This window comes from Syngnathus leptorhynchus, chromosome 12 (assembly GCF_054491065.1).
Source record: "Syngnathus leptorhynchus isolate UIUO chromosome 12, UIUO_Slep, whole genome shotgun sequence".
Taxonomy (NCBI): Eukaryota; Metazoa; Chordata; class Actinopteri; order Syngnathiformes; family Syngnathidae; genus Syngnathus; species Syngnathus leptorhynchus.
The window spans coordinates 5,644,508-5,672,484 of record NC_141206.1 but is presented as its reverse complement, the minus strand read 5'-3'; the positions used below and the strand labels follow the sequence as shown (position 1 = coordinate 5,672,484).

Here is a 27,977-nt window from a genome sequence, read left to right as displayed (position 1 = left end):
ACGCCGGCCGCTTTCAGCTGATTCAACCGAAGAAGAAGAAAAGGCGGTGAGGGAGGAGAAGGAGGAGGAGAAGGCTGAAGCCGGGGGATGATATTTTTGTCCGAGTAGGAGCTCCCTCTGACGGGACAGGTAACGCCGACGACCCGCCGGCAGTGCTCCCAAGCCAGCGAACAAGTCAGCGGCTTAAACGTCCAAAATGTATCGAAGCTAATATACATGTCAGCGCTTGTTGTTCGCCTTCGTCACACGGCCGTCTCCAGGACGTCAGCGAGCAGAGGGGCTTGTTTTGCCGCCAGTTGTCACCCAGCCACCGACCAGCCGAGTGGGCGGCTTGTTTGGCTCGCCCCGTCAGCCGCAGTGTAGCCACCCCTGCCCCCGCGTTAGCTCATTCGGGGGGAATCGGAGGAGTTCGGACTGCGGGGACGCGGTTATCTATTGTGTCACCGAGGTGAGTCGCCGCAATGTCACCGGTGTGTGGGGCTGGGTCATGTCATGCTAATATATTGGACCATTAAGTCGGCTAATGTCATTAGCACGGATGCACATTGACACCCATCTTTTCATGATGCTGCATAAAACAGTCAATCTCATTTGCTGCTCCATTTTTATTGGAGTTGTCCTGGCAACAGCGCTCCCCACACCACCCACCTTGTCTCAGCCCTCCTCATGGCCCACGTCCCAGTAAAGGCGTCCTTCAATTAAAGTTATTGAATAGATTGTGCTCCACCCTATAAAACACACACACAAAAAAAATCCAACCTTCTACAAAGGGATGAAATGCTATGAAAATGTCATCGTCTGCATTACAGTTCTGAGGTTCTTGGTTTGAATCCCAAGTTTTCTTGGCTCTCATACCCCCCCAAATTATTTGTCTGTATTTACCAAGTGAGTGATTTTTCAGGGTGTACACTCACAGTCAGCAGACACACGCTCCAATTCAACCGCAATCCGATTGAAGACAAGAGCTTTACAAAATGGATGCATGAATTATAGTAGTCAGACCTTGAGAAGTGTTCCCTTGTTTATTGAAGGTGAAACTGATAAGAAAGTCTCAAGGCGCAATGATTAGTTGTGGTTTTAAAATTTTGCTCCTGAAAGAAATGACTTTGAATGTTTTTGCTTCATTTCAAGTCCAGACGCTTAGTAGCTGGTTTAGTTTAGCTTGTGGTGGTTGCCAGCTGACTTGACGGTATCACTGTTGGTTATTTTTATCCAGACTAGAAATGATATAGCCCGAGTGAAGAAGCCCTCTGTATTCTTGGGTCATGTCACTTTTGAGCACTAGGTGGTGTTTTGGGTCCATGAAGCCAATGACCCAGACTTCTATTTTGACCCCTGGCTCATCAACAGCAATTATTATTATTTTTTTTAATCTTTTAGTCTCAAGTTTACTTATCTCCGTCCACATCCACTCACTCAAGATCATGTGTTTCTCCTTGTCTTTTAGGTGCTCGTCAAGGTGAAGATAATGATCAGACATGATGCCCTGTCAGACCCATGTGTTGCTCAAGTGGCAGGAACACCTCAACAGTTCCTGGGCGGCCGAGGACAGCTCGCAGACGGCCACGAGGCGTGGGGCGGCTGCACTATACAACAAGCTTCTCCACAACAAGGAGGTGGTGAGTCTGGCCCAGCCCGTCCAGGAACTCGTTGGCCCTCGTCTGCCGGACTTTGAGTGCGAGTCCTGCGCCGCCGCGGAGAAGGAGGAATATCTTTTAGCGCTGCTGCAAAGTCAACGATGGCTGGCTCGCCGGATGCTGACGCAGACCCGCTTCACGCAGGGTCTCCACCACAGGCTGGTGGCTCTGCAGAGGATCTTCTACGCCATTCACACCAAGTACCATGATAATTTCCGTGCTCAGCTTCCCTCTCAGGCCGCAGAGAACAGCGCGGAATGCGGACATCTTGAGCTGGCCTCTGAGCCGTGCCTGCCTGGGGGGCTGCCCAAAGTCAAGTCGGGCACAGATGTTCTGATCGAGATGGGCGTGAGGACGGGTTTGAGCCTGCTCTTCTCACTACTGCAGCAGAACTGGAGGTACGCGGCTTCAGCACAACCAGAGTCCATGCTGTGCAACGACGTTCTGGCCACTGCTTCTTCCGTGCTGGCATCCCTGCCGTCGCTTTCCCTGGCCAATGAGAGCAAGATCCCCTCAGTCGGGTTGGACTGCCTGGCACAAGTGGCCGACTTCCTAAAGAAGACATCGGCGAGCAGCGGGAGCGGCGGCGCCGACCTGACGGGCCGGAGGCTGGCGTTGGAGCTGCTGCTCGGACTGGCCATGCAAAGAGGCTCGCTTAAGTTTTTCCTGGAGTGGGTAGAGGTGGCTTTGGCGGCCTCTATGTCTTCGCGTTCCTCCTCCCAAGCAGCCGGTGTGGGATTCGATTTCATCCATCAAACTCTCCTTCAGATGAGACAGTTTTCGGTAGGTTACAGTTGAATAAAGACTATTATTTCAATGTAGCCACTGATGTGACAACAATTTATCCCGTAGGGGTTCAATGGCGATGCCATCAACATTCTAGTTCTCCAAAAGGACAAGGACGGACTTTGCCGTCTCTCTCAGGCCGCCCTCTGTCTCCTCGAGGAGGTATAAAAGCAATTTTTTTTTTTAGCAAAAGTTTTGCCAGCGCTAATTATCTACTTATCTTTTGCAGATCTGTAACCTGGCATCCTTCTGCCTGTGCTCCTGCAGCGCCGACGCAGATTCTCCCGGCGCCAACAGCGAAGCCGTCGTGGTGTACGTGTGGGGCAGCAACAGCAGTCATCAGCTGGCGGAAGGAACGCTAGAAAAAATCTTGGTGCCCAAACCCACGCAGGGCTTCAGCGATGCCCAAATGGTGCGTCTTTAAACACTATAACAGACCTTTGCCAAGGCCAAAAGAATCTTTAAACAAGTCGTGGCCTATGCAACACTATTCCCCTCCAGTCTTGTAGGTGGCGATAATATGCAAATATGATTAAATATATATAATTATGATTATTATTATTATTATTAAATATGCAAAGCGGTTCACAGCTCTATGTGGTGGGCTGTAACCAGACAATAAAGATCAAGATACAATTGACGCGTCCAGCTGTTCTAGTGTTAAGATCCACCTCTTTCTCTGAATTGCCACCATATTTAATAATATAAATATTCTATGCGATTCATTAGTGTGAAGGCGAAGGCCTTCACACTATTGTTATTTTTATTGCAATCACAAAACAAATTGTATTAACACAAATGATTGAATGAATGACCCTTTGTTCATAAACGTCACCACAAGACAGTGGGGCTTCAGATCTCACTGTGAAAAGTATAGTGGCACCCTAAAGGTTTTTTTCCCTAAAGGTTTCCAGAAATAACTGCGTTCATGCCCCTCTTTTAGATCGAGGCCGGCCAGTACTGTACCTTCTCCGTATCGGCGGACGGCGCTGTAAAGGCGTGCGGTAAAGGCAGTTATGGCCGCCTGGGCCTAGGCGACTCCAACAACCAGTCCATGCCCAAGAAACTGGTGCTGGAGCCCCACAGGAACATGAAGAAGGTGTCTTCCTCCAAGGGGTCCGACGGTCACACATTGGCCATCACCATGGAGGGAGAGGTAAGATAATATTTGTTGTGAATATGTTGAGATGAATCAGGATGACTGTGCCATTTGAGATTTTCCAAATACCTTTTTTTTTTTTTTTTTTTAGGTGTTCAGCTGGGGTGATGGAGAATACGGGAAACTGGGCCACAGCAACAGTGCTACGCAGAAATACCCCAAAATCATCCAAGGACCTCTATCAGGAAAAGTAAGCAAACTTTCTGAAGAAATGGGCCAGTGCTACATTTTGAAAATTTCCCACCTCTATTCCAGGTTGTCGTGTGCGTGTCTGCCGGCTACAGGCACAGTGCTGCCGTGACCAACGAGGGCGAGCTTTACACATGGGGCGAAGGAGATTTTGGCAGACTTGGTGCGAGTCTTTATTTGAACTCTTGTAGCATGTTAGCAACACTGTGCTAGATTTCCAAATTTATCACGCAGGCCACAGTGACAGCCAGAGCCGCAACACGCCGACACTGGTGAAGGACATCAGCGGCGTCGGGCAGGTGGCGTGCGGCAGCTCGCACACCATCGCCGTAGCGCAGGACGGACGCACCGTGTGGTCTTTCGGAGGAGGTGACAATGGTAATGCTCGTCGTAACAAACATGGTGTTGTCGCTGTGCCCTCACATTGATGTCGCCCTCGCAGGTAAACTCGGCCACGGCGACACTAACCGCGTATATCGACCCAAAATCATCGAAGCCCTGCACGGATGCATCATCAGGAAAGTGTGCGCTGGAAGTCAGTCTTCTCTAGCGCTCACCTCTGCGGGACAGGTGAGAAGCTGCCTTCAACATGTTTCAATTGGTGAAAGGAGAGAAGAGAACAACTAGGAATCATCCTACCAAGTCAAACTAATCATCGCTTGTTTGTGTGACTCATCCAAGGTGTTCGCATGGGGCTGCGGCTCGTGTTTAGGGTGCGGGTCATCCGAGACCACCTCCCTAAGACCCCGATTCATCGAGGACCTGAGCATCACTAAGGTCATCGACATCTCATGCGGGGACAGCCACTGTCTGGCACTGTCGCACGGTACGATGAAGACTCGCCAGCATTTCTTGAATGACTTCTTCTCTCATATCTTGTGTTGTTTTTTTTGTAAGCAGAGAACGAAGTGTACGCCTGGGGCAACAACACCATGGGCCAGTGTGGGCAAGGCCACACCTCCACGCCCGTTACCAAACCCAGAAAAGTGCTTGGCCTGGAGGGGGTGTCCATTCAGCAGATCACGGCAGGAACTTCCCACAGCCTGGCGTGGACTGCCGTACCGACTGACAGGTAAAGACTTTCTTAAGTGCCGTGTACAGATACTGACAATCGAGCCATGTTTTTTTCCCTGCGCATTTTGAACATTCCAGACAAATGTGTCAGTTAAAATATCTTTGTAAAGATTTTCTAAAACTATATATGTTAGCATTTAGCGAGTAGACTTGTCCGTTTTGCTTGAATGTTTAAATATAGTAGCGTCAGTAAACCTCCTCTGGGAGTCACAAATTACTTGAAGCAAGCATGCTTCGCCTCTTTATTTACATTAAGTTGGGGCCAATCTGTCAGTAAGTGTTGTTGTGTTTCTTTTGCCAGGCAGCTGGTGGCATGGCACAGGCCTTTCTGTGTGGACCTGGAGGAGAGCACCTTTGCTTACTTGCGCAGCTTCCTCGAAAGCTACTGTGACGGCATCGGGGATGACTCCCCCCCGGCGCCATTCTTATCCAAACGGTATGTGCATGTCAGTGGATGTTGCAAACCTGGTAAGAGTTATCCAAACATTTAAAAAAAAATAGCTATGTGATGGGAACTTTAAGTGCCATACATTTGCTTTGAGCATAAAATGACGCTGAAGTCTGGATGTGGTCACATAAGTAGCTCTCAATCTCTCTGCATATGTTACCACAGGGAGCATCATCAGTTTATTTTGCTGTGCATGAAGCTGCTGTCCGTCCATCTGTCCCTGGCTCACGCCGGGGGGACCGGTGCTATGGTGTTAGGGGCTCAGGGCAGGCCCCTCCGGAACTTGCTTTTCAGACTCATAGACACCAACATGCCCGAGTCCATACAGCAGGTACGCCAGACTTGTCATGACGTCGTACGAATAAGGCGCTTAACCATTTGTCTTTGTGTCCACCTGCACAGGCGGTTATGAACACGCTTACCATCGGCGCTTCGCTGCTCCTGCCTCCACTGAGGGAACGCACAGAGCTGCTTCTCTCCCTCCTACCTCAGGGACCGCAGAGTCTAAATGTTCTTTCCAAAGGGCAAGTAAGTGCAATCGTGCGCTATATGAAAGAATGTATTGGGACAAGTAGGACACCCTTATGAAGTACAACAAGAAAGAAATATGGCGGAATTATCCAGTATTCTGCTAAAACAGCCTTCAGGGAAGACTGAAGTGTGCTTGTTGGAAATTTCTGGTCCACTTTATCCCAAAGGCATCATTTTTCTTTAGAATAGTTTGGATTCGACAAAAAAAAATCATACCACTGTCTCTTTCTGTTTGTGCAAAGGACTCAGAGTTGTTAGAGAAAAATGAGCCAGAATGTATCTCTGCATAAATTTTCCTAGGCGCCTACTTCCAGGGACTGCATCTGAATTTATTAGATTACAGTCATAAGTCAACAAAAGTTCAACACAGTATTAGCTGAACACGCTAGCACAAACTGACACAACACATGGACAAATAAAACGTTTTTTTCCCTCCAAGTGAAAATATTGTATTAACATAAGATCAAATTCATTTTCAGTTCTAATTTGTAAATAATAGTGTTTACCGTTTTTGCGCATTTGCTAGCGTCTGCAGTTGGACATGGTCCTGAGCAGCCTCCAAGACCAAAGTCACATGGCGTCCCTGCTGGGCTACAGCAATTTCGGAGACGTGGCGAACTTGGTACCACCTCTGACGCCCGCCCCATCTGCCCGACCGTCCTCCTCCTCCTCCTCCTCTTCTTCCTCATCCGAAGCATACGACCCATTTCACTTAGCGGAGGTTCTTCTCAGAACCCTTCTGCTCAGTATTGGCTTTTACACGGTATGAACAAACACCGTTCCACTTTGAAAGTGATGACTGGGTGATTTGTGGGCCTCACTACAGTGTTGCGTGTGTCCACATAGGAACGAGCATTTGGGGAATTGGAGAAAAACAGTGATAAGATGCTATTGAATGATAGTCAACGAGAGTCTGAACCTCCCTCGCACTTTCACCAGCTTCTCTCTGGACTTCACAAACACATGCTTGCCCATTGCTACATCCACTTTAGCCCCGAGGTACAGTTTACAGTTATGGCTTTTTTTTTTTTTTTATTTAAAGTAATCCGCTCTTATTTGCTTAAAAATCCCATATTTATTTTCTTCCCCTCTAATAAGTGAAAAAATAAGGTAATTTTTGTTCCCTCGTAATCTCTTATGAATTGATTGTCAAAGGTTTTCGACTCAATCCTCAATTTCTTTCCCAATTTTCTTTAAAAAAATTGAATGTTTTTTGTCGTAAAATCTGGTATGCCCCCAACATAACATTAAGTAAGATGTTAAATTACGCAAAAAAAAAAAAGATTTATCATGCCTGCTGTAGCCGTCGCCTTAACGTTATGTCACACATTGACGCCTGCTGTTCTCGCTGCCTTTTAGGACGACAGCAGTGTCAAACTTCTTAGTGAGCATCTTCACTTGATGTTCTCATGCGCCGCAGAGACGCTTCGGAGATCAACCAAGCTGTTAAAGGACAGCTACATGGACACGCAAATGATGAAGAAGCTGCACAGTAAGAACACACCGGGGGCCATTTGAAAGAAATCCATCCATCATATTCAACCTTTCCCCTCTTCTGTGTTGTCCAGCGGTGTTGTACAACTCCATGGCAGGCAGCCTGCTGTGTCAGGTCATGTACTCGTTGCTGCTTTTGCCCCTCAGCACGGTCCAGCCTCTGCTTGGCCATTTGTTGGACTTGCTAGAGGACCTGGACAGTTTTAACCGGTTGCTGCCGGAGACAGGCCTGCTTGAGGAGCAGGAGCTAGAGGTTGAGTTCTCAACACTCCCTTCAGGTCTGTGGTCTTAGCGCTGACACGCTGTTCAGTAAAGTCAACACAGATTCTGACGAGTTACATATCATCTAGATGCGAGTGAACATCAAGAGGAAGAAGAGGAGTGCTCATGGCTTTGGCTGTTGGATTTAGAGCGCTCTGTAGCACTCGCGGTCGGACGCTGCCTTGGCGGGATGATGCAAGGCCTGCCGCCCTCCCCCCAGGAAAGAACCTCAGAGTTCTGGCTAAGCAATGTGCTCCTCCGGAATGGCCTCGAGATGGATTATGAGGAGCTTGGTAGGATCTATATTTTGATTCCTCCCCCTTTTCCCCACTTACATAGTTGTCCTATTAACTAAGAAAACCCTTTTTTTTTTAACAAATACAACATCTTTTATTGGAATACTTGTCATTTTTTGTTTTTAGGAAAAAAGTAATTATTGAGGTAGAAGAAAAAAAAAAAAAGATACTTTAAAAATGCTGTAACATAATGCTGATACTTGTCCCCCAGACTCCAGTGTGGCATGGCTTACTGAAGCGGTGCTGCTGGGCGGCAGCGATTCAAGACTGTCCGAGCTGAGCTTGACTCAGGAATCTCTGATGTTACTCGAGGTGGCGCTGGGATCCTCCAGAGGGCCTGCCGGGTGCTTACTGCAGAAGATGGAGGAGTATGCTCTCGGTAGAGGTACGCTGTAATTTGAGTTGTAAAAAAACAAAACTGGTTTCGATATCCCCAAAACAAGTTAAGTCATTGTTTCAGTTCAGGTCAGTGGTAGTCTGCCAACCGGAAACATTGATAGTTTTAAAAACCCTCCAAAATATTCTTTGTTGAGAACAGAGTGGGAGAGTGAAGGATCTTCATGTGACGGTTTGCTGGAGGCCGTCTGTCGCTGCAGCTTGGCAGCACTTCTGAAGCACACGGGCATACCAGAGAAATCCTGCTGGCAGGACAGGTCGGTAACACAATGTCCTCATAATGCATTCACGGACAACAAATGTACAAAACGCTGTCAAAAAAAGCTCAGTTTACAATCATATAGACACACACAGACAGTATTTACTGTGTTTTCTTTCAGATATGAGCCCTGCAAGAAGTTGTTAGATGTCTTTGAAAGCGTCTATAAAATCAGAATATCCCTGTTGGCCCACAAAAACTCTCCAAGAACCTCGCAAGTGCTTGCCGCTGCCAGACAGGTACCACCTTTTGGATGAATATGTTTAATATCATAAACAGATATATTTAACGTTGTTGTTCTGGGTACTGGCAGACCTCGCAGTGTCAGAGTCCCGCGTTAGAGGAGCTAGGAGCTCCCGTGATGAAAGAAAGCGAACGGCTGTCTGTAGGTCAATGCAGCCGGGAGGTTCAGGTGCCGCCGCCCCCTGAAGCCAACCACAACCAGGACCATGAAGATGCAGTGGAGGAATCACTTGGCAGCAATGAAATAGATCTCACAGGTTAGAAATCCAGATCTCCCTTTTTTTTAGTTGTCGATTTAAACACAACATTCCTGTCTATACAGAAGTCCTGGAGTCCTTCATGGCAACCCGTGAGGCCATGCAGGTGCAGCAAAACATGACCGTGTACGAGTCCTTCGGGACTTCCGCGCTGCCCGGCACCGTTGAGAGCCCGGTCAGCCCCCACAGAGAACTTGATTCCACACAGCAGTGGGACAACCGGAGAGAGTCGGAGGAGGAGATCTTGCCTTTCCCCGCCACCTGTCGTCTACTCGTTTCCCGCTGCCTCTTCCTACTGCTGGGAGTCCGACCTGCCTGGGCTGAACCCAGTGAGAGGGAAGAGAGTCAGGCAGCTAACACTAGTACCAGGTAAAATCAGTCTGAATATTTCATTTCTATTTAAGACCAATTATCATAAACTATGTTCTCGTTAATCGACATTCCAGGGCAACTACACAGTCTTCTGGTCTCAGACAGCAGGTAAATATCATTTTTGGAAAAAAAAGTATGTTTTTGTTTGATATATAAGTATTGTTTATTGTTGTGTCTCATTCAGTCTGAACAATCAAAGACCACTTTGGGATCATATAAGAATAAAATGGGTAAGTGTGTTTTATTTCATTCATTCATATTCTCAACCAGTTGGTTAAAATCGCAGTGTTTTGTTTCCTTCCAAGGCTTGCCTCTCTGCTCTCTGGACGTCATGAAAGACGCTTGGGATCGCCTGCGTCAGTGCATCAGCCCGACCTCTCCGGCCACGACCCACTTTGGTGACAACACCCAGCTGATCCTGGACCAGGCTCTCCAGTTTGTGTGTGGCAACACGCTCCAGTTTACAGTGCCCACCCAGGCTTGTCATGAGGCTGATCCCAAAGCTATAGCCTTTGCCATCCTCCAGCAACAACAGCGGGCTGAGGTATGTATACAGAAATATTTGTGCTGGTTTTGAAGGCAGCTTAATCTCCTGTTTGTTTTGGTCAGATGCGCCTGGAGGCTTTCCGTCAGATGTCGCCTTTCCTTTCCAAGATGGAGAAGAGCGGCTCTCCGCAGTTTCCCGCCCTGTTACAGTCGGTACAGCTCCAGTTCCTGTCTGGCTGCTTTGCCCTGGGAACGCAAATCATGGGCTCCCCCGCGGGGGGCCATTATGAGATGCGCCATTACACGGTATACATGTGATGCTCATGCTGAAATCACTTTTGTTGGCAAGTCACTATTGGAGTAATAAGTCGTGCATATTCTCCATGCAGGCTGGCACCCATTCAGCTGCCATTGACATGCAACGGGAATTACAATGTGCAGCGCAGGCTTTCTACCAACAAGTGGTGCATGTCCTCAGACAGAGGGTTCTGCTTGAAAGAAAACATCCAGGTTCTGTAAAGTTGATGTATTTTGTGGACATTTAAAAAAAAAAAAAAAAAACATGAGCCAGTAATGTCTTCCTTCATTCGTTTTCAGGTTCGTGTCAACACCTCCTGCTGGCCACCTTGTTTGCGCTGAACTTTAGCTACCAGCCGATGGACCTGGTGCTAGTGGTCAAGCGCGGCATCCTGGAGCTGCTCTGCCTGCTGACGGACAACAGTTGCGCCCTCATGAACCAAGGCTGGCTCACCGTCTCCACGTCAGGATGTCCACTCCTGAGTGGCGCCGTCAAACTGGCTTGTACGCGCCTGCTGCAGATCATTGCAGTCACTTCCAGGTGAGACTTCCAATTTCTTTGGAGGAAGTAGCCATGGTGACCAAAATAGCCGTGTTCTTTCAGCTCCTGTGAGGATCTGCTGCCTCTTGAGATTTCACAATCTCTCATGGAGGTCATGTGCCAGCATCTCCAAAACATACTGCACGCATTCCATCAGCAGCAAACGGCAGAGATTGCAGGAGCAAAGACGAGGATGGACGAGCCTGTGAAGGATGGCTTGAGCTTAAAAGGTGAGGTGATTATTGCTTATGGTAGGTTTGATATTGAATATGTTAGTGAAATTAGTTGTTTGCTTGCTAGCTAACGATCATAACTATATATTCAAATTTAATTTAGCAGATTTATACAAATGATTTGCCTTTCTTTCTTTTGATTTCCATTCTTTGATATTTTTCTCTTTCCAGCATCAGAAAGCAGCCGAGTGCTCGAATGTCAGCTTGCCGACTTCTTAGTATTCCTAAGGCGGGTGTTGTCATCACGAGTGATGAAAACACTCTCCTCGTTCATCAAGTGGGTGGACCCACTCATGGCCATTATTTCCTACAAGTGCTCTTCAGGTAATTATGTTCTAAATGGATACCAAGTTACAATTCTATTTTTAATTACATTTCTGTACTGTATATGAATTCTATATAAATTCACACTGCTTGTTCACCAGGATCACCATGCTTCCAGAACCTCCGCACAAAACTCCTGGCCTTCCATGTTTTGGAACGACTGTTGCCTGCTTGTTCTGAACCAGAATATGTTCAGAAGGTAGGACATGGAAAATATGCAGTTTCGTGTTTCATGTTCATTCAGTTTGACTTTTTTAATTTCTTTTTGTTTACTTTTGTTGTAGATTGTCAAAGAACTCTTTCAGCTGATGTCTGTTTACATGTGGGAGGAGCCTCTGGTCGACATGACCCATAAAGAGACGACGGTAAAGGATTCTGAGGTAAATCTGTCAAAATTCTGAATTCAAGAGTGTGATACGATTTTTTTTTTTTTTAAGAAGATTGCCAAACATTCTAATCTGTACTTTTCTTGTGTTAGAATTCCGGCAGCAACGACGAATGTATTCCTATCGGAGATTTTTCCTTCGACCCTCATAAGATAACATGCTGCTCCCTGGAGAGCGGGAACATCCTCTCGCACGGAACCGGTGGAAAAGGTTATGGCCTGGCGACCACAGCCATCACCTCCGGATGTTTCATTTGGAAGGTAAACACACCTACCCAGCCAGAATATTTTGAAAGAATATTTTTCCCCATCCTGACTTTGCTCACTCCCTTTAGTTCCACATCGCCAAAGAACATCGAGGCAACGAGGGCACGTGCGTGGGCGTGTCACGCTGGCCCGTCCGCGATTACAACCACCACACCACCACCGATATGTGGTTGTATCGGGCCTACAGCGGCAACCTGTATCATGGTGGCGAGCTGGTCCGCACCCTTCCATCCTTCACCCAGGGTGACACCATCACCTGCATCTTGGACATGGAGGCTCACACTGTATCGTTTGCTAAAAACGACAAGGTCTGCTTTTGTAGTGTCACTCCGGTTGATCTGTAAACATTTTCAAGTTTCTTTTTGTCTGTATATTTATGCCAGGAGCCAAAATTGGCCTTTGAGGGTGTGGTTGCCTCTGAGCTGTACCCTTGTGTCTTATTCTACAGCAGCAATCCAGGAGAGAAGGTATCTAATATTTTGGATGGAGTTTTGACTAAATTTCCTTGATTGTATATTATTATATATTATTACATTAATTTAACTTTCAAATACAGTGCAATGAAAATCAAATACTTTTGACATTTATTTGACTGGACAGCACAAATATAATATTTTTATATACTTTGTCCATGGGAGGAAACTTGACTTTCTACATTTACAACAGGTGACACTGGGGGACCTTCAGATGCGAGGCATGCCCAGTAACTTGCTACCTGGCGAGCCGCTGTGCAGCCCACACAACACCGCCCTCATCGAGTCCACGATACAGCTTTTGCGGCGGCTCCACCAATACGATCAGTGGACGCCGCACATCAACCAGTACATCCATGCCAGCTTGGAGCTCATCGGACCCATGCTGAAGGAGGACCACTTGGGACGCTTCGCCCCAGGTCGGTTACAAGCCCAGTTTATGGAACTTCTCGTCAGTTTTAAGTACTTCCTTTGTAAGGTTTTTCTCATGGCACTTGCATCTACAGGCCTCGAGCAAACCTCCGAGCAAAATGGTCCATTCCAAGACCCTCATCAAAGCCACTTGTCTGAGTCCAAGCTAGCTGCCTTGTGTACTGAAGTGTGGCCCGTGTTGGCGTTGATTGGAGGCGTGGATGGGGGTCTCCGGGCTGGAGGGTTGTGTCTACACAAGCCCAGCGGGCGCAGGGCCGTTCTGCTGGGGGTCCTCAAAGAGAGGAGCTTACTGGCCAAGCTGCAGTGGGAGGAGGCCGATCTCTCAATCAGGTATCTCAAATAAAGATTAATAATAGGAATGGGCATAGAAGGAATTTGAAAATTGCAACCTCAAAACTCACAAAAATTTACACTCCCAACAATTTTCTTACAAAAGAAGTATGTACATATCCACCACTCATTAGCAGATACAATTTGAGAATTCCCAAAATGATTGCTCATCTCTAGTATTTGAATGTCATCAACATTTACAACATTTGTGACTATTTTATTCCATTTTTTTCTTTTTTTTCCCCCTCCCCTTGATCTTACTAATTTTCTCCTTCACTGGTAAATTCACCAATCCATCCCGGTGTCGACTCTGTGGCTTCTCGCTAACCCTTCTGTCAATAACTAAGCTCCGCAAATTCTTGGTCACCCAGCGACACTCCCATCGCTTCGCTCGAGCCCTGCGACACGACCTGCTGCGATGTGGCGCGACTGGGAGGCCTCAAACCGGCGGTGCTGTTGGATCTGATTTACCTGATGGGGATGCTGGAGGAGCGAGGCTGGCTCGGGGCTCGTACGGCCACTGCTGGGAAATTGTCGCAAGAGAGCCTGTCTGAGGGCGAGATTCAATACTCCCTGGACGAGGTAGATGATCTCACGTGCTTAGCAGAAAACGACTGGAAGAAGGTTGAAGACGATGAGAAGACGTCCGTCAAAGATCATGTAAAGGTCCAAGAGGAGGGAACCAGACGGCTGCAACCATCTCAAACCAAAATAAACACCTTCGCCTTAGAGCTCAGAGCCGTTAAAGTTTCCTACCTTCTCATCGGCGCCTTGAAATCCCTCGCCGTCGTTTTCAGCTGCGAGAAGTTGTCGCATTTGCTCTCCGGGCCTAAGCCGAATTCCACCTTATCGAGTCCCAGCTCCGACCAGGACGAAGGCGATGAAAGTGGTAGCGAGCGATGGGACGAGAGCGCCGAGCTGAGGTCCGTGCTGCAGTATGTGGTGCAGAGCATGGTCAAGTGGGCGGTCCGACCCTGTCCCATAAAACAGAGAGTGTCTGTGGCAGACCTGGAAAGAGCTCAAGTCATGATCTACAAAGGCGCTCTGAGTGGACTAGAGGATAAAGAACGCAAAGGTAACTCAGGTCCACCTTCCGAGAGTTTACGCTGGGCGGAAATAACATTGTCAATATTTTGTTTTCCAGAATCAGGTCACCACGCCACCTCCCAGCCCATTTCCAAGTCCTCCAGCTCTGTCTCCTTGTACAGCGTCGGCTCGGAAGGCACCGCCATTTTCGGCCAGTCCAACCGAGCCTCCGCGTCGTCGTCCAACACCGAGCTGGCCTCGTCACTCCCGGCCAACCTGCAGACGGATGCTCTTGATCAGTTCAACCCCTTCCTACCCATCAGCCTTCTTCAGTGAGTGTTAGGGTTGGGGGTTACTTACAATAGTGTATCGATAGCTTCCTGAGTTAAATATTTATAAAAAAAATAAATAAAAATCATTATGTGATAATCAGTTCATTAAACACACATATTTTGTCGTGGCTAATTTCAGACACATGGTGCTAACTCGCTTTCCCACGCTTACCGGACTGGTCAGCAACCCGCCTGTGCTGCATCCCTGCTTCAGCCTGGCCAATTCAGCTTCGTGCGATGCCTTCACAGAGCAGCAGACCAGTTTCATGGAACCTGGTCCATGTAGCACGCAGGCCCGAAGCAGCCTGGGTAAGAAAAAGTCCCTTCCGTTCGACCTTTTGTTCTGTTTGAACGACACTGTTACGAGACACATCTGTTGGTCTTATTGTCAATGTGCTTGGTCCTCAAAATTAGCATGTTTTTTGTCACACCGGCAAGAATTCCATGTTGACATTCACTTTCTTTACCACTTTTGTCCTTATTGTATATTAAGTCAGAAACACTTTGGAGTTGCTTTTCAGTTCTTTCTGTTTGTGCACTTTTCCTTTTTTCTCCCTCACTCTCAGAGCGGACTCAAATGTTTGTCACCAGCCGCTTGCTTGAAATGGGATTCACTATGAGACATATCTACTGCGCCATGGAGGCAGCAGGTACTACTATTGCTTTGTGTGAGGTGCCACCATCTTGTCCTCTTCACATGGTCACTCACATCAACGGTTTGGCCTTCATTTGCGTGCTAAGGCCTCAGCCTTGTTGGCGATTAGAAACATTCCGATCGAAGGAAAATGTATTTGACCTCAATTTACTTAAAAAAATAAAATAAAATCCCCTCTTGTAGATTTAGCAGGTGAGCTGGACTCTCGGACCATCGAGGTCTTGGCTAGCTGGATGCTGGAGCACCCGGTGACGGATGAACAGCAGACCACCGAGATGCCCAGACACGAGAGTGAGCCCGATACACCGTCCTCCGACGGGCCCGAGACAGTGCAGTGCCCGGAACGTCCTGCCAGTCAACCCACTGAAAGGTCAGTAATTCTTGAAAACCTTATTATAAATAAAACATTACCGACTGTTTTAAATATCGCCAGCTTGCTGCCCGGTTTGGACTGGATAGAGCGAGAGAACTTCTTAGATGTCCACCTGACAAGGAATAGACCTCCTCCAGCAAGGCGGCGGCGGCGTTCAGGTCCTACTCAGAGGACGTCTTTTCGGAGGGCAGGTAAGAGTTGAGCCACTCTGGGTTACTGTCTAAAAGAGAACCTAAACATTGAGGGGAAAAAACTTTGGTGTGGAATAATTTTCAACTAGCAACTTACTAGTTTTTTTCCCCTAAACTGGTTGCTATTGACAACATAGCACAAACAAGAGTTTTACGATGCAGTTAAACAATGATGATTATTTTCTTATTTTCTTTTCTACCCTTTGTTTGAATTGAAAGGAATTCCCGTATCTTCAGATTTGCCGTCACCGAACCCCATCCCACAGCTGTACCCACAGAACACAGGCGATTGGCCTGAGTACGTGGAGTTTCACCCCTTCTCCACGGAGGAGGAGTCGGAGCTGGGCTACATGGACGACGTGTACCACGAGGAGACCTACGAGGACCTGCTCACTCCTTTCTTCAGCCTGGAAAGAGATACGCTTCACATAGTTGAGGTGGCACATTCATGCAACCTCTTCTCTCGAAGCTTTAAAATAAAACAATCTCCATCTTTTCCCGTCAGAGCGGCGAAGAACACAATCCGATGGTGAAGTGCGAGCTGTGCAACACGCTCACCTTACAGTTCAACAACCACATCAAGCGCCGGCATCCCGGCTGTGGTCAGAGCGCCGCGCGCAAGGGCTACGACAGCACCGGCGCTTACGTGGACGTCTGGTTCAAAGGGGAGTGTGGCTCCAACTTTCCCTTTTACCTCCTCTGCACTTCCTGTAGGGAAAAGTACCTCGCCGCCAACACCGGCGATCCGAGCTCCAGGAGTGAACGGTAAAGCAAACACAAAGGAAACAATATTTACTGGTACATTTCTCAATATTGTCGCCTCATTTATTTCAGGATTAAAGGCCTGACGAGTGATTTGATTGGCCGCTTGGACAGCACTTCTGATGGTGGGTGTTTTTACTCAAATACTTTCCATCGTTTAGTTTTGCATGAGCAGCGTGCCTCTTTCCTCAGACGACTGGGAAATAAACCACCAAGATGAGAGTGTCCAAGACAGACTGACGGGACTGGAGGACTTTGGGCTTCTGCTGAGACCACTGGGCTTGACTGAAAAGAAGCTGGTGCCAGACCCCATCGCCTTCACCGAGCCCGATCCGCTTGGGGCGATGGTCTATAGCTCGGTGGACCCCCTGAGAGACGATCTCAAAGGTAGTTTTTATTTATACAATCATTTGCACTTTTTTTCATGGGAATCATCCTGAGATCTAATTTACAGAAAAAACTAAAAATACTTAAAATATCTGACATAGTCCTTTTATTAACTACATTTTTTTTTTTTCAGCAAGTAACTGCTTCCTAAGAAACTGCCAAAGCTGGGGTTCACTGTACACTACTTTTCCAGACTCCCATTATTCGACATGGTTTTTTTTTTCGCCACTAGGGGATGCTGTGGTGGAACAGAAAGGCTCCTTGAGTCTGGGGCAGCAGGCCATGTCTCTGAGGGACTCTCACGACCGACTGAAAGCGCTAAGAAGGGTGACCTCCACGGCTCAGATTTTGCTAGCGTACAGCATGGTGATGCGAGCCCTTTCTCAAACCGCTTGCAGGTAAGTCCACCGATATTTTTCTGGTTTAATATGTCGCTACTCCTCCTTTCTCACTCTTTGGTAGCCCGTCCGGCGGTCTGGACTCTTTGGGTCTGGCAGACATCCGCATCCTAGTGCGTTTGATGACACTTGCCGCGGCGGGCAGGGCGAACACTTGCGTGGCCAGACGGTCGGACGGCAAGGGGCCATCCTCCGAACGCGGCGATTCCAGCTGTCTTAGCTTCTTGACAGCAGCTATAGGCAGCGTAGTCTCCCGGAGCCCCTCCGCCTACAGGCAGCTGGTGGAAATATGCACTCACGTCAGTATGCCACAGTTGGTAGTCGATGTTGTTAATGTTCTCAAATACAAACGACCCTATATTGCCTTTTGTAGGACCTGATGGCAGCGGCTACAGGAATGAATATTCCCAATAGTGAAGCGCAGCAGCGAACCTGCTTAACGGTCAGTTTGGTGTCCGCCGTGACGCAGCAGCAACAACAGCAGCAGCAGGTGAGGGACTGCGGCGAGCACCCGGAGTCCTTTCTGGTCACGCAGAGCCTTGTGGCCTTGCTCACCGAGAAGGGCGCTCACTGCTACAGCGCTGACAAGGTTGAACACGAGACTCATGGTGAGTCATTTACTAGGTTTTATATTTACGAGCCCCCGTTAGCTTGTTTGACACAATGTTTACAAAACAAATGGTTGATAAATACAATAGAAATAAATGGTGAATTTTTCTAACCAAGATGGAGGACACCAGGGCCTGTCTTCTACCTGCCCCTCTGCCCACCGTGCCACAAGAGTGGGCCCTCTCGAGCTAGCCAACTCTCTGGCGGCGTGCGTGTTGTCCGCCATGCTGAGCAGCCAACACCGCCAGTGGGCGGCGCAGCGGTTGGTGCAAGCTTTGGCCGCAACCGGGCGGGACGGACCCGGAAGAGCCCAAACCTACAGCGACCTCGCTGGCGATCTGCGTAAATGTCCCGTAAGGAGACTGGAAGGACACTATAATAAGGTGTGTGTGGATCAAAATCACATAAACATAGTGGAATTGAATTATGTGAGTGCATCATGGGAGAAAATCCTGGCTGTTATTTTTTTTCTGTGTTTTTTAGGTGGCCACTTGTTTCTGGAACAGTGAACAGAGCCTGCTGGCTACTTGCTCCCAGGATAAAGTGGTGCAGTTGTGGAGCGTCAGTGAGAACAATGCCCATTTGCATACCACCTTCTCCTGCATAACCAGGTAAGAAAAGTTGCACTTTCAAATAAAAGTTAAATAAACTACTCATCCTGTTTGGATGCCTGATGTTTAAAATAGATTAAAAGTAAAATATCTTTGATTTTGTGTGTGTGACTCTTTGGCCTTTGCAGTAAAACAGACAAGAACTCAGAGAGGGCAGGCAGATGTCATCACAAGTCATCCCCTGTGTACTGGAGCACTGGTGGAGACTTCCTGGCTGCCCCGGAGAACAAACACATCACCATTATGAACATCAGAGGTAAACATATATTACAGGGGTTCTCTTCAAAAGTAGCACATTTTAAATTAAGATTATAAATCGTAAGTAACGAGGATACGTTGACTGTCTACAGGCTCTCATTGTCACACGGAGGCTCAGGCATCACGGGTCACGGCGCTGTGTTGGGCCGCTGCCTTTAGCTTGTGGCATCTCGATCAGCCCGAAGCTTACAAAGTCCGACCCACCGAGAGCTTGCTGGTGGGACGGCTGGACGGCTCTCTCTGCTGGCTGCGTGTCACCATGCAGGAACTCGACTTGCTCGTGAAGACCACCGAGCTGACTCACTGCTACAGGATGGAGGGTGAGGAGATGAGGACACGAAGCTTTACAAATGGTGTTTTCCTTTCTGGTGAGGTGTTTGCAAGATATTTGAACATTCCTGTATTTTTGTCTATCTCAGCTCCGCAGTGTGTGGCTTGGCACAGTGAGGAAAAGCCATTTGCAGTCGGCTACCCCAGCGGAAAAGTCCTTTTGGCGACTACTGAGACCTACGAGAACGAGCCCTTAGTATTGCTGCCCATCTACCAGGTGTGAATTACATTCCATCCCTGCGTCAAGGTAAAAGAAATGAATGTGTTATTTCATCTGAGGTTGATTTGCACACGCAGGATGGTGTCACTTCCCTCAAGTGGGATCCGACGGGGCACATGCTGCTCTGTCTGGGCAGGTCGGAGGTGGTGAAGATCGTCGGATGCTCGGGGGGCTCCTGGATGACGTTCCACTCCCTCGGCCATTCCAGCACGGTCAACGTCGCTGAGTGGTGTCCCCTCGCAGGCCGAGCCCCGGACCCCATGCTCATGATGGCGGCGTGAGTTTCATCTCGTCCGATCTTTAATCTGATAACTTAGCTCAAATGGAGGTTCATGGGAAACGTGAAAAAGAAACACCTTACATGATGTCAAGACAGCATCTTTAATGATGAGGAGCATTCCAGTGGTAGCAGTAGTAGCATTTCACATTTTGGAGAAAGAATTTTTTTGACTGTAACTCTTATCCTTGCAGAGGTTGTCAGAACGGTTCCGTGCACGTGTGGACGTTGCCGCAAGCGAGTGCTGCTGTGACTCAGCCAACCACGTTGAACAGCTCTTCCAGACAGCATAAAAGCGCCAGCGTCATGGTCTATTCAGCCGTCTTCAAATTTAAATCATATTCATATCAGTATTTTAACAGCAGGGTTGTTTTGTTTCAGGAGAGTACAAAGTGTGTGTTTGTCCTCCTCGGCCACATCACAGCGGTGAAGTCGCTTTCGTTTTGCTCCAGTGGTCTGGCGCTGGTTTCTGGAGGAATAGGAGGACTGCTCAACATCTGGTCCTTACAGGTCAGAGAGGATGAGTCACCGCTGCAGTTATAGTAAACCCCCGTTTATCACGGTGGATATGTTTAAGACCCGCCCAAAATAGACGAACATAACGTTAAATTTAGTATCGCCTGACACGCACTTAAAAATCTGTGATATAGCGAGGATGGAAAAGATAAGCCGCGGTCTACTGGAGAGACTGTAGTTGTGTGTGTGTGTGTGTGCTTACAGGATGGTTCAGTATTACAGACCGTTACAGGTTTGGGATCCGTCGTCAGTACTACGTGGATCCCCAAAATGGGTGTTGTCGCCTGTTTCGGGAGGTCAAAGGTAATTTGAATCCATGACCACTTGAGATGATTTTTTTTTGCTCAACTTGTCAATCACATTTGCTTCCCGCACAGGATGTCTTGTTGATCTGCTGCACCCCCGACTGGATCACTCAGAATCACGTGCTGGCCTCTTGCCGCATGGTCCTAAGAAGCCAAAGCATCTTGGGTCTGCATCGGGCTCCTTGTTTAGCAGTTCTGCTGGAGAGGCTGCCCCTGCTACTGCAGGAGCAGTATGCCTACGAGCGGGTAACAAATTGTTATGACCTCTTAACCTTTCAAGCACAGTGTCACATAACTTCTCGGCAAATACAAATCAACGAATGTGTTCCTGTTCATTTAAAAGTGTGTGTTGACCTCCAGATTTTCATTTCTACATTTATACAAAATACTACTCTCCTCCCCCAGAACCAATTGTTGTAGTACCAAAACCTACCTACAGGGGGCAGAAGGGTGCTACAGTTCTTCCAGACCAGTCTAATGAACGCTTCATCTTTGCAGGCCCACGTAGTTGCCGGTGACCAACTAGTCCACAGTGCCTTCCTGCAGAGTCTGGCCTCTCTAGCTGTCGGTTTGTCGCTAGAGGAGTACCTGTGCCATTACCCGTGCCCACCGCATCACGCCAACCCCAACACCCCATCTTGCCCGGCCGAATGGAACTGGCTCGCCACCTACGCCGCCACCGTGCGCAGTGCTGAGGCTATCGCCAGCGGCATTGTTTTCCCAGAGTCCTTTGCAGTTCCAGAGTTTGAGGAGGGGGATGAGGATGAAATCTCAAAGGCCCTGGTAGGAAACAATTATTACACACAGACGACTATCATTAAGTGAGTTATTTCAACTGGCTACTGATATACAGGACAACAGTAAATGGAGCTTCAAGATGGATGAACAACTGATGTCCTGGGCAACCACCCGACCGGAGGTAATGAATACCTATAAAATTGTTTTCAGCGGCAGGGATAGTTTTCTGGATGCCAGTCAAAGGGACTCTGGAGATGTGTGAAAATAGAAAGAGTGGGCATCAATAATGTGACATCACTGGCTGTGAAAGCTATTCTGGCTACAACACCAAAGCGCTAACTCATGCCCCATTTTTCCATAGGACTGGCAGCGAGGAGGCAAGAGTGAGGTGTACCTGTGGGGGAACGGACGTTACGGACAACTGGCAGGAATGGGGACCAATCCCACGGCGCCAACTTTGGCACCCTCTCTGCTACAAACACAACAGGTACTGTAACATTCCCAAGAGTACTCATCTTTGTTGACTGCAGTTCCTAACGTTCCATTTTGGCTGTCTTTTAGGTGGTGTGCGGTCAGAACTGCACTTTCATGGTTCAGTCCAATGGGGGCGTGCTGGCTGTTGGGGAAGGACAGTATGGAAGGCTGGGACAAGGAAATTCAGATGATCTGTATGTCCCTACGATTATCGGCGCCTTTCAAGGTAAAACCTTGTTTTAAACTGGACAAATTTGGGAAATGTATTAAGGAAGCTATGGATCTTTTTCAAATAGATTTTCTGAAAAACGATATGAGAAAATCGGACAATTTCTATCTGTGTGCAGGTTACGTGGTGACCCGGCTGGTGACATCCTGCGGCTCGGACGGGCACTCCATGGCGCTGACTGAGACAGGGGAGGTGTTCAGTTGGGGGGATGGCGATTTTGGGAAACTGGGACACGGCAACACCGAAAGGCAGAGGAGACCCAAGCAAATTGAGGCATTGCAGGGGGAAGATGTCGTTCAGGTGAAGAGCATTTAATTCGAAAGTTAGTCCAAGTCGTCGTTTTCTTTAATAAGCCTTGCTTCCTCGTTACAGCTCGCGTGCGGGTTCCGCCACTCCGCTGTGGTGACATCCGATGGGAAACTGTTTACCTTCGGTAGCGGTGAATCCGGACGTCTAGGTCAAAGGTCAACATCCAACAGAATGCTGCCAGAGAGGGTAGCCGCTTTGGAGGGTTACCATGTAGGACAGGTAAAAACGTTTTGCTTTGATCTGAACATTGCAGATGACTTAAATGACAATCTTTTTTCAGGTGTCGTGTGGTCTCAATCACACTCTGGTCTTGTCTGCGGACGGAATGATTGTATGGGCGTTCGGAGATGGCGATTACGGAAAATTGGGGACTGGCTCCTCAACGGCAAAATATTACCCTCAGGTATGTTGAAAATGTCTTTTAGCATATTCTGGCTGGGTATTAATGTTAAAGTTGATTTTCGCTGTGGCCTATTTTGGGTCCCTGATACCAAAGTTGGGAAACCTTCAAATGACAGTGATTACGTGTTTGTCGTTCACGTGTTCAGAAAGTGGAGCAGCTGTGTAATAAAGGAATAAAGAAGGTCAGCTGTGGAACACAATTCTCAGTCGCTTTGGCCTGCGATGGACATGTGTACACATTTGGGCAAGGTACAGCTAAATTGAAAAGAAAGACAAAATCCTTTTTACATTCTTGATCAACAAAGATGAATCTATTTTTGATTTTGCTTTGTTCATTCAACAGAGCGTCTGATTGGCTTGCCGGACTCCATGCTCAAGAACAAGTCGTGTCCTCAGGTGGTTCCGGCCCTGGATGGACACTTCATAGAGGACGTGGCCCTAGGCTGTGAACACGTCCTGGCCCTGTCCTCCACTGGGGACGTCTACGCCTGGGGCTGCAATAGTGATGGCCAGGTAGTTGGGCAGTCCCATTTTATAAAGTCTGCCAAGGGCCAGATTAAATTTAATACAGGATTAGCTCTGCACCAAATTGGTGTCAACATTAGCTTTGTAGCTAACATGAAGGCTAATAAAACGTGATTGGCCACTCATGTTTTGAATCCATTTTTAAAATTGTATGTTGAATACATAAAATTTGCTGTCCTCTCATGCTTTTTCCAGCTTGGTTTGGGACATTCCAACCCGGTGAAGGAGCCCACACTAGTGACATCCCTCCAGGGGAAGAACATCCGACAGATCTCGGCGGGGCGCTGCCACAGCTCGGCATGGACCACGCCCTCTACCTCCGTTAAAACCTCAGGTGTGCGATCACACTCCTCGCTTGCTAATACCTCCGCTTTGATATTAACATCTAAATCCTCTGTAGGTGGTTCTGTAAATTTCCAACTAGGTCTTCCGCAGTGTGTCCCTCCCCAGTACAACACATTGAAAGGCTGCAACCCTCATCTGCTCAGCATGCGCCTCAGGGTGCTCCATCACTTCTCTGATCTCATGTACAAGTCGTGGAGGCTGCTCAACCTGGATGCCAGGAATATGGTAATCATGTTTCATATCGGCCCTTTAAGAGACCTGCTCTTCTGTATCCAGTTCTTGACTTTTGTCTTACTGTTTCCTTCATTTTCATTCAGGTGTCTACTTCGAGGTACACTTCGGGGACAACAGCTATAGTCCGTGGTGAGCTCAGAGGTCTTCTATCACCCAAAGTCAACACTCTGCCTCTGGTACGCTCCATCGGCAGAACGATGACCCAAGGAAAGACATACGGGCCGCAGATCACCGTGAAACGTATTTCCACAAGGTACGTACGATTGTCGGGGGAATAGGGGAAAGGTCGCGTTTACACGAGTCAGCAGGAATAGAGGAGTTTCCTGATGCTTTTGTGTTTGTTCCTAACCAACTTGCAGAGGGCGTTCCAGCAAGCCCATCTTTGTACAAATTGCCAAGCAAGTGGTGAACCTCAACCCTCTAGAGCTACGACTACCGTCCAGAGCATGGAAGGTCAAGCTCATCGGTGAGGGAGCGGATGATGCCGGCGGAGTTTTTGACGACACCATTACAGAGATGTGCCAGGTAAGGGATAACAAACAAAATGGAACTCAAGTTGAAAGTGTCCTTTTCTGATTTGACTGGTTTTGAGCAGGAGCTGCAGTCTACTGCGGTGGACCTCCTGATCCGTACACCCAACAGCTTTACGGATGTAGGCAGTCACACTGACAGGTACTGGTGCACTTTCCTCCGACCTTAATCCCAGTATCCCCGGATGTCCAATCTTAAGGTTTGATCTTGTGTCCTAAAAGGTTCCTGCTGAACCCGGCCGCTCTCTCCAAAGATCACATGGTCCAGTTTCGCTTTTTGGGCATCCTGATGGCGGTGGCCATTCGCACCAAGAAACCTTTAGATTTGCATCTAGCGCCGTGGGTCTGGAAGCAGCTCTGCTCCATGCCGCTGGGAGAGCCTGACCTGGAGGAGGTGGACCTCCTCACCTTTCGCACCTTACAAGGCATTCTCCACTTGGACAACAGCGGCATTACAGAGGAGAATTTCCATGTGGTGAGAAGTCTTCATCTGTGTGTCATTTGTTCCTTTTATTTTCAAATGATGGAAAATTAGAAACAAAAGTTTTGGTCTCAACCTCAAATTCCTTTCTCTCTCTTCTTACTGCATCTCGTCGTGAAGATGATCCCACTGGATTCGTTCGTGGCCCACAGTGCAGACGGCAGACTGGTGCCAGTGGTTCCGGGAGGTCAAAACATTTCCCTCAATTTTTCCAACCGCACGGAATATGTGGAGAGAGCGCTGCAGTACAGACTTCATGAAATGGACTCTCAGGTTTGAAGCAAAGACAGTAGTACCTGGAATCCCACCAACCCCTCTTAACACCTGCTTATTAAACAGCAATGCATTTTATTTTTGGATCGTACTGTAATGTCCGTGGTTGGCATCTGTCCAGGTTGCGTCGGTCAGAGAGGGCATGTCGGCCATCATCCCCGTTCCGCTCCTCTCCCTGCTGACCGCCCAGCAGCTGGAGCAGCTTGTATGCGGACTGCCCGAGGTGTCGGTGGAGACGCTAAAGAAGCTTGTCCGTTACCGGGACATCGCCGAGAGCCATCAGCTGGTGGCTTGGTTCTGGCAAAGTCTGGAGGAGTTCACCAACGAGGAGCGCGTGCTTTTCCTACGCTTCGTCTCCGGCAGGTCCCGGCTGCCGTCCAACCCGGCTGACATGACGCAGAAGTTCCAGATCATCAAGGTGGATCGGGTGAGTCAAAACCGTAAAATAAAGCGTGATCCCAAAAAATCTATTACAAAATACATGAGCTAAAATGGGAAATATTTTTGAGATATGTACATTTTGATTGTATATTTTTTATCATTACTTTATTATTATTCTCCTGAATTTTTCCTTTTTGGGTCAACTAAAGATAAATCTGTGTCCCTCCAGCCCGTCAACGGGCTGCCGACGGCCCAGACGTGTTTCTTCCTGCTGCGCCTTCCGCCGTACACAAGCCAGGCGGTGCTGGCCGAACGTCTGCGCTACTCCATACACAACTGTCCCTCCATCGACATGGACAACTACATGCTGACGCACAACACGGAGCCCTTAGAGACCTCCGACACTGAGGACTGAGCCCGCCATTATATGCACTGACTTTTAATTTATTTTCCCCATGGGTGAGTGTTGTTGTTTTGCATTTTGTGTGAAGTATTGTGTATTTATTGCAGTGCTTGAATCGAGAAGCCACTGATATAATATAGACTATTTCTTATCATATAAGCCACAGAATCAATGTGCCTGTTTTAAGATGTAATTTAAGTATCTGTCCAATGTAGGCAGTGTTACTGTAAAATAAAGACTGCTTACTTCTAGCTTGTTCTTTTTGTTTGTTTTTTAATTGACGTGCAAATTTGAACAATGAACATCAGAACCGCAGTACCACTCGTTCACCATTCTGCCCAAAACGAACATGTCGAAAATAGGGATCGTTCCATATTAATTACATATATAACAAACATGTGCATTAATCAAATGTATTACAGTTTATGTAATTTAATATGATGTGACCCCAGATATATGTGGAAGAAAATGGATGGAGACATCAAATATGAGGAAGACCACAGCTTGAGCAGGTTGGCCCATTGCTGTGTTCGGTCCATCATATTGAATGTGGCAGTTCAGCCCCGTGAATTAATACAACGACCTTCATAAAGTAACAGTATAGTGACAACTACTTATTTTCCACTCTCTGTCACAATGTGATTCTTTTAGGCAATGTTAATTTATCTTCAAGCTTTTAAGATTGTAAGATTTCTTTTTTTTTAATCATACTGTGGTTCTGAGAAGACCTTATTAATATTATTTTGCCAGCTGCTTCGACACAGACGGCGTAGATTTCAACCTGCAGTCAGCGTTCTTGCAGCTGAAAGAGAGTGTGAGATAAATATAACATCCATATTTCATCTTAACAAGGATGCACTAATCTCAGGTAAAGGCCAGTGTTGGGGAAAATGTCAACATGGCCTCCAGCTGTTTTTATATCTCTGTTATAGAAATGAATGTGAGTGTGAATTCATTTGAATCTTGTAATGAAATAGATTGAGTCAGTCAGAAATGAATTTGACCAAAGGATTCCGACTTATCAGAAAGTTTCACAGGTAAAAGGCATATTTATCCATCGATAATAGAATTTGTTTTCAGCTACGCTTTCCAGCTTTTTAGATGTTTTATTGAAGGTAACCCTTTGTTTTTCTATTTATTCCTGTAAAAGACCAAAGCAGTTCTTTCCATCCTGAATTTTTAATTCGTCAAAGAAAGGTGCGACCTACATAGTCTCATAATCTGAGTGCAAACGGTTACCTGATCTCCTCCCCCTCCCCAAATCAGAGCACCCTACTGGGAATTGGATGAACTTTTCCAAACAAGGACAACTCAGACTTTTGGGTCAACACGTCGCTGAGGTAATGCGGTGATGTGACGCATTACCTGAAACCCCCGCGGCTGTCACTTCACCATCTCTGTTTACATGATAGACGGAACGTTGACCATCATCACACCTCTCGGACACTTTAGACTTCAGACTACAGTTTCAGCCGCTGATGACATACTGCCAACTAATGTTCTGACGCTCGCGAAAAGGAGATCAGGACTTGATGAAAGGCTTTGAGGGTATTTAATGATGGCATCATGTTGTTTTTTGAGCCTCCAAAAGCAGAGTACGTCATGTCAACCAAAAAGGATTATACAACGTAAAAAACATCAACATGTTAGCTAGTGCTTGTTTCACGATGCCCATGAAGATAGGACACATTGCCCTGACGTGTAAACTAAAAATTTTCCATTTCACCCAATTTTTAAAAAAATGTTATATGTATCATTCACTCGGATATAGTACCATAACTAAATATGAACCACATTCTTTATGGTATAAATAAAACACCCATTAAAATATAGAAATATAGAAATAATTATAATTATTAAATATAAATATATAAATAATATAAATACATATTTATGGATAAAGCCCATATACATAAATGTAAATGGTAAAAGACAATATCGTTGATACCTCAAATTATTTATGCTTTAAAATGGAATCCATTAATAACACTGAATGTAAATGACTTGTATATAACACTGAAAATGCACAGAATGTTTTTTTTTGTGGTCTTTTAAATGTTGTGTTTTGAATATGCACTTCAAAATGTGTATCTCCCATCGAGATTTCGCTACATCGCTTTTCGTGAATTAATCAAAAGTTTTTTGCTACTCTTCAGATTAGGTGGGTGGGCGGAGCTACGGCGCACACCTGGCTAGCATAATTAGTGACGTATCCAGTGTACTGGACAAACGC

At 47.2% G+C, this 27,977-nt stretch overlaps 1 protein-coding gene across 7 annotated transcripts; it reads left to right on the top strand.

The window, feature by feature from the left end:
• Window positions 1-27: 27 nt before the first annotated feature.
• LOC147047982 (putative E3 ubiquitin-protein ligase HERC1) lies at window positions 28-25,976 on the top strand. Of its 7 annotated transcripts, none has more exons than XM_085926213.1 (80): window positions 34-448; window positions 1,448-2,420; window positions 2,490-2,585; window positions 2,653-2,835; window positions 3,367-3,579; window positions 3,674-3,772; window positions 3,838-3,934; window positions 4,006-4,149; window positions 4,214-4,341; window positions 4,453-4,597; window positions 4,672-4,843; window positions 5,147-5,281; window positions 5,459-5,624; window positions 5,696-5,821; window positions 6,351-6,587; window positions 6,671-6,823; window positions 7,184-7,316; window positions 7,393-7,596; window positions 7,669-7,872; window positions 8,087-8,260; window positions 8,414-8,528; window positions 8,652-8,769; window positions 8,844-9,030; window positions 9,096-9,399; window positions 9,477-9,510; window positions 9,587-9,632; window positions 9,708-9,946; window positions 10,012-10,194; window positions 10,278-10,398; window positions 10,486-10,726; window positions 10,790-10,956; window positions 11,131-11,283; window positions 11,385-11,482; window positions 11,568-11,663; window positions 11,762-11,929; window positions 12,004-12,243; window positions 12,319-12,402; window positions 12,602-12,827; window positions 12,915-13,170; window positions 13,542-14,245; window positions 14,315-14,528; window positions 14,668-14,837; window positions 15,095-15,178; window positions 15,367-15,553; window positions 15,617-15,747; window positions 15,967-16,184; window positions 16,253-16,512; window positions 16,582-16,634; window positions 16,702-16,896; window positions 17,129-17,294; window positions 17,359-17,593; window positions 17,668-17,902; window positions 18,021-18,286; window positions 18,387-18,514; window positions 18,643-18,770; window positions 18,865-19,092; window positions 19,192-19,319; window positions 19,400-19,599; window positions 19,794-19,908; window positions 19,981-20,109; window positions 20,320-20,418; window positions 20,493-20,666; window positions 20,919-21,203; window positions 21,274-21,339; window positions 21,520-21,645; window positions 21,720-21,858; window positions 21,980-22,161; window positions 22,234-22,389; window positions 22,451-22,573; window positions 22,719-22,821; window positions 22,916-23,085; window positions 23,293-23,431; window positions 23,498-23,667; window positions 23,760-23,929; window positions 24,036-24,201; window positions 24,272-24,348; window positions 24,429-24,681; window positions 24,808-24,960; window positions 25,082-25,387; window positions 25,571-25,976. In XM_085926213.1, the coding sequence occupies exons 2-80, from the start codon at window positions 1,479-1,481 to the stop codon at window positions 25,754-25,756; spliced, it is 14,244 nt and encodes a 4,747-aa protein (XP_085782339.1). In that variant the 5' UTR covers window positions 34-448; window positions 1,448-1,478; the 3' UTR covers window positions 25,757-25,976. The 7 variants fall into 7 exon arrangements, with proteins under 7 accessions (XP_085782335.1, XP_085782339.1, XP_085782338.1 ...); XM_085926212.1 differs by having other exon boundaries at window positions 13,518-14,245; window positions 15,985-16,184; XM_085926211.1 differs by having other exon boundaries at window positions 13,518-14,245.
• The last annotated feature ends 2,001 nt before the right edge of the window (window positions 25,977-27,977 follow it).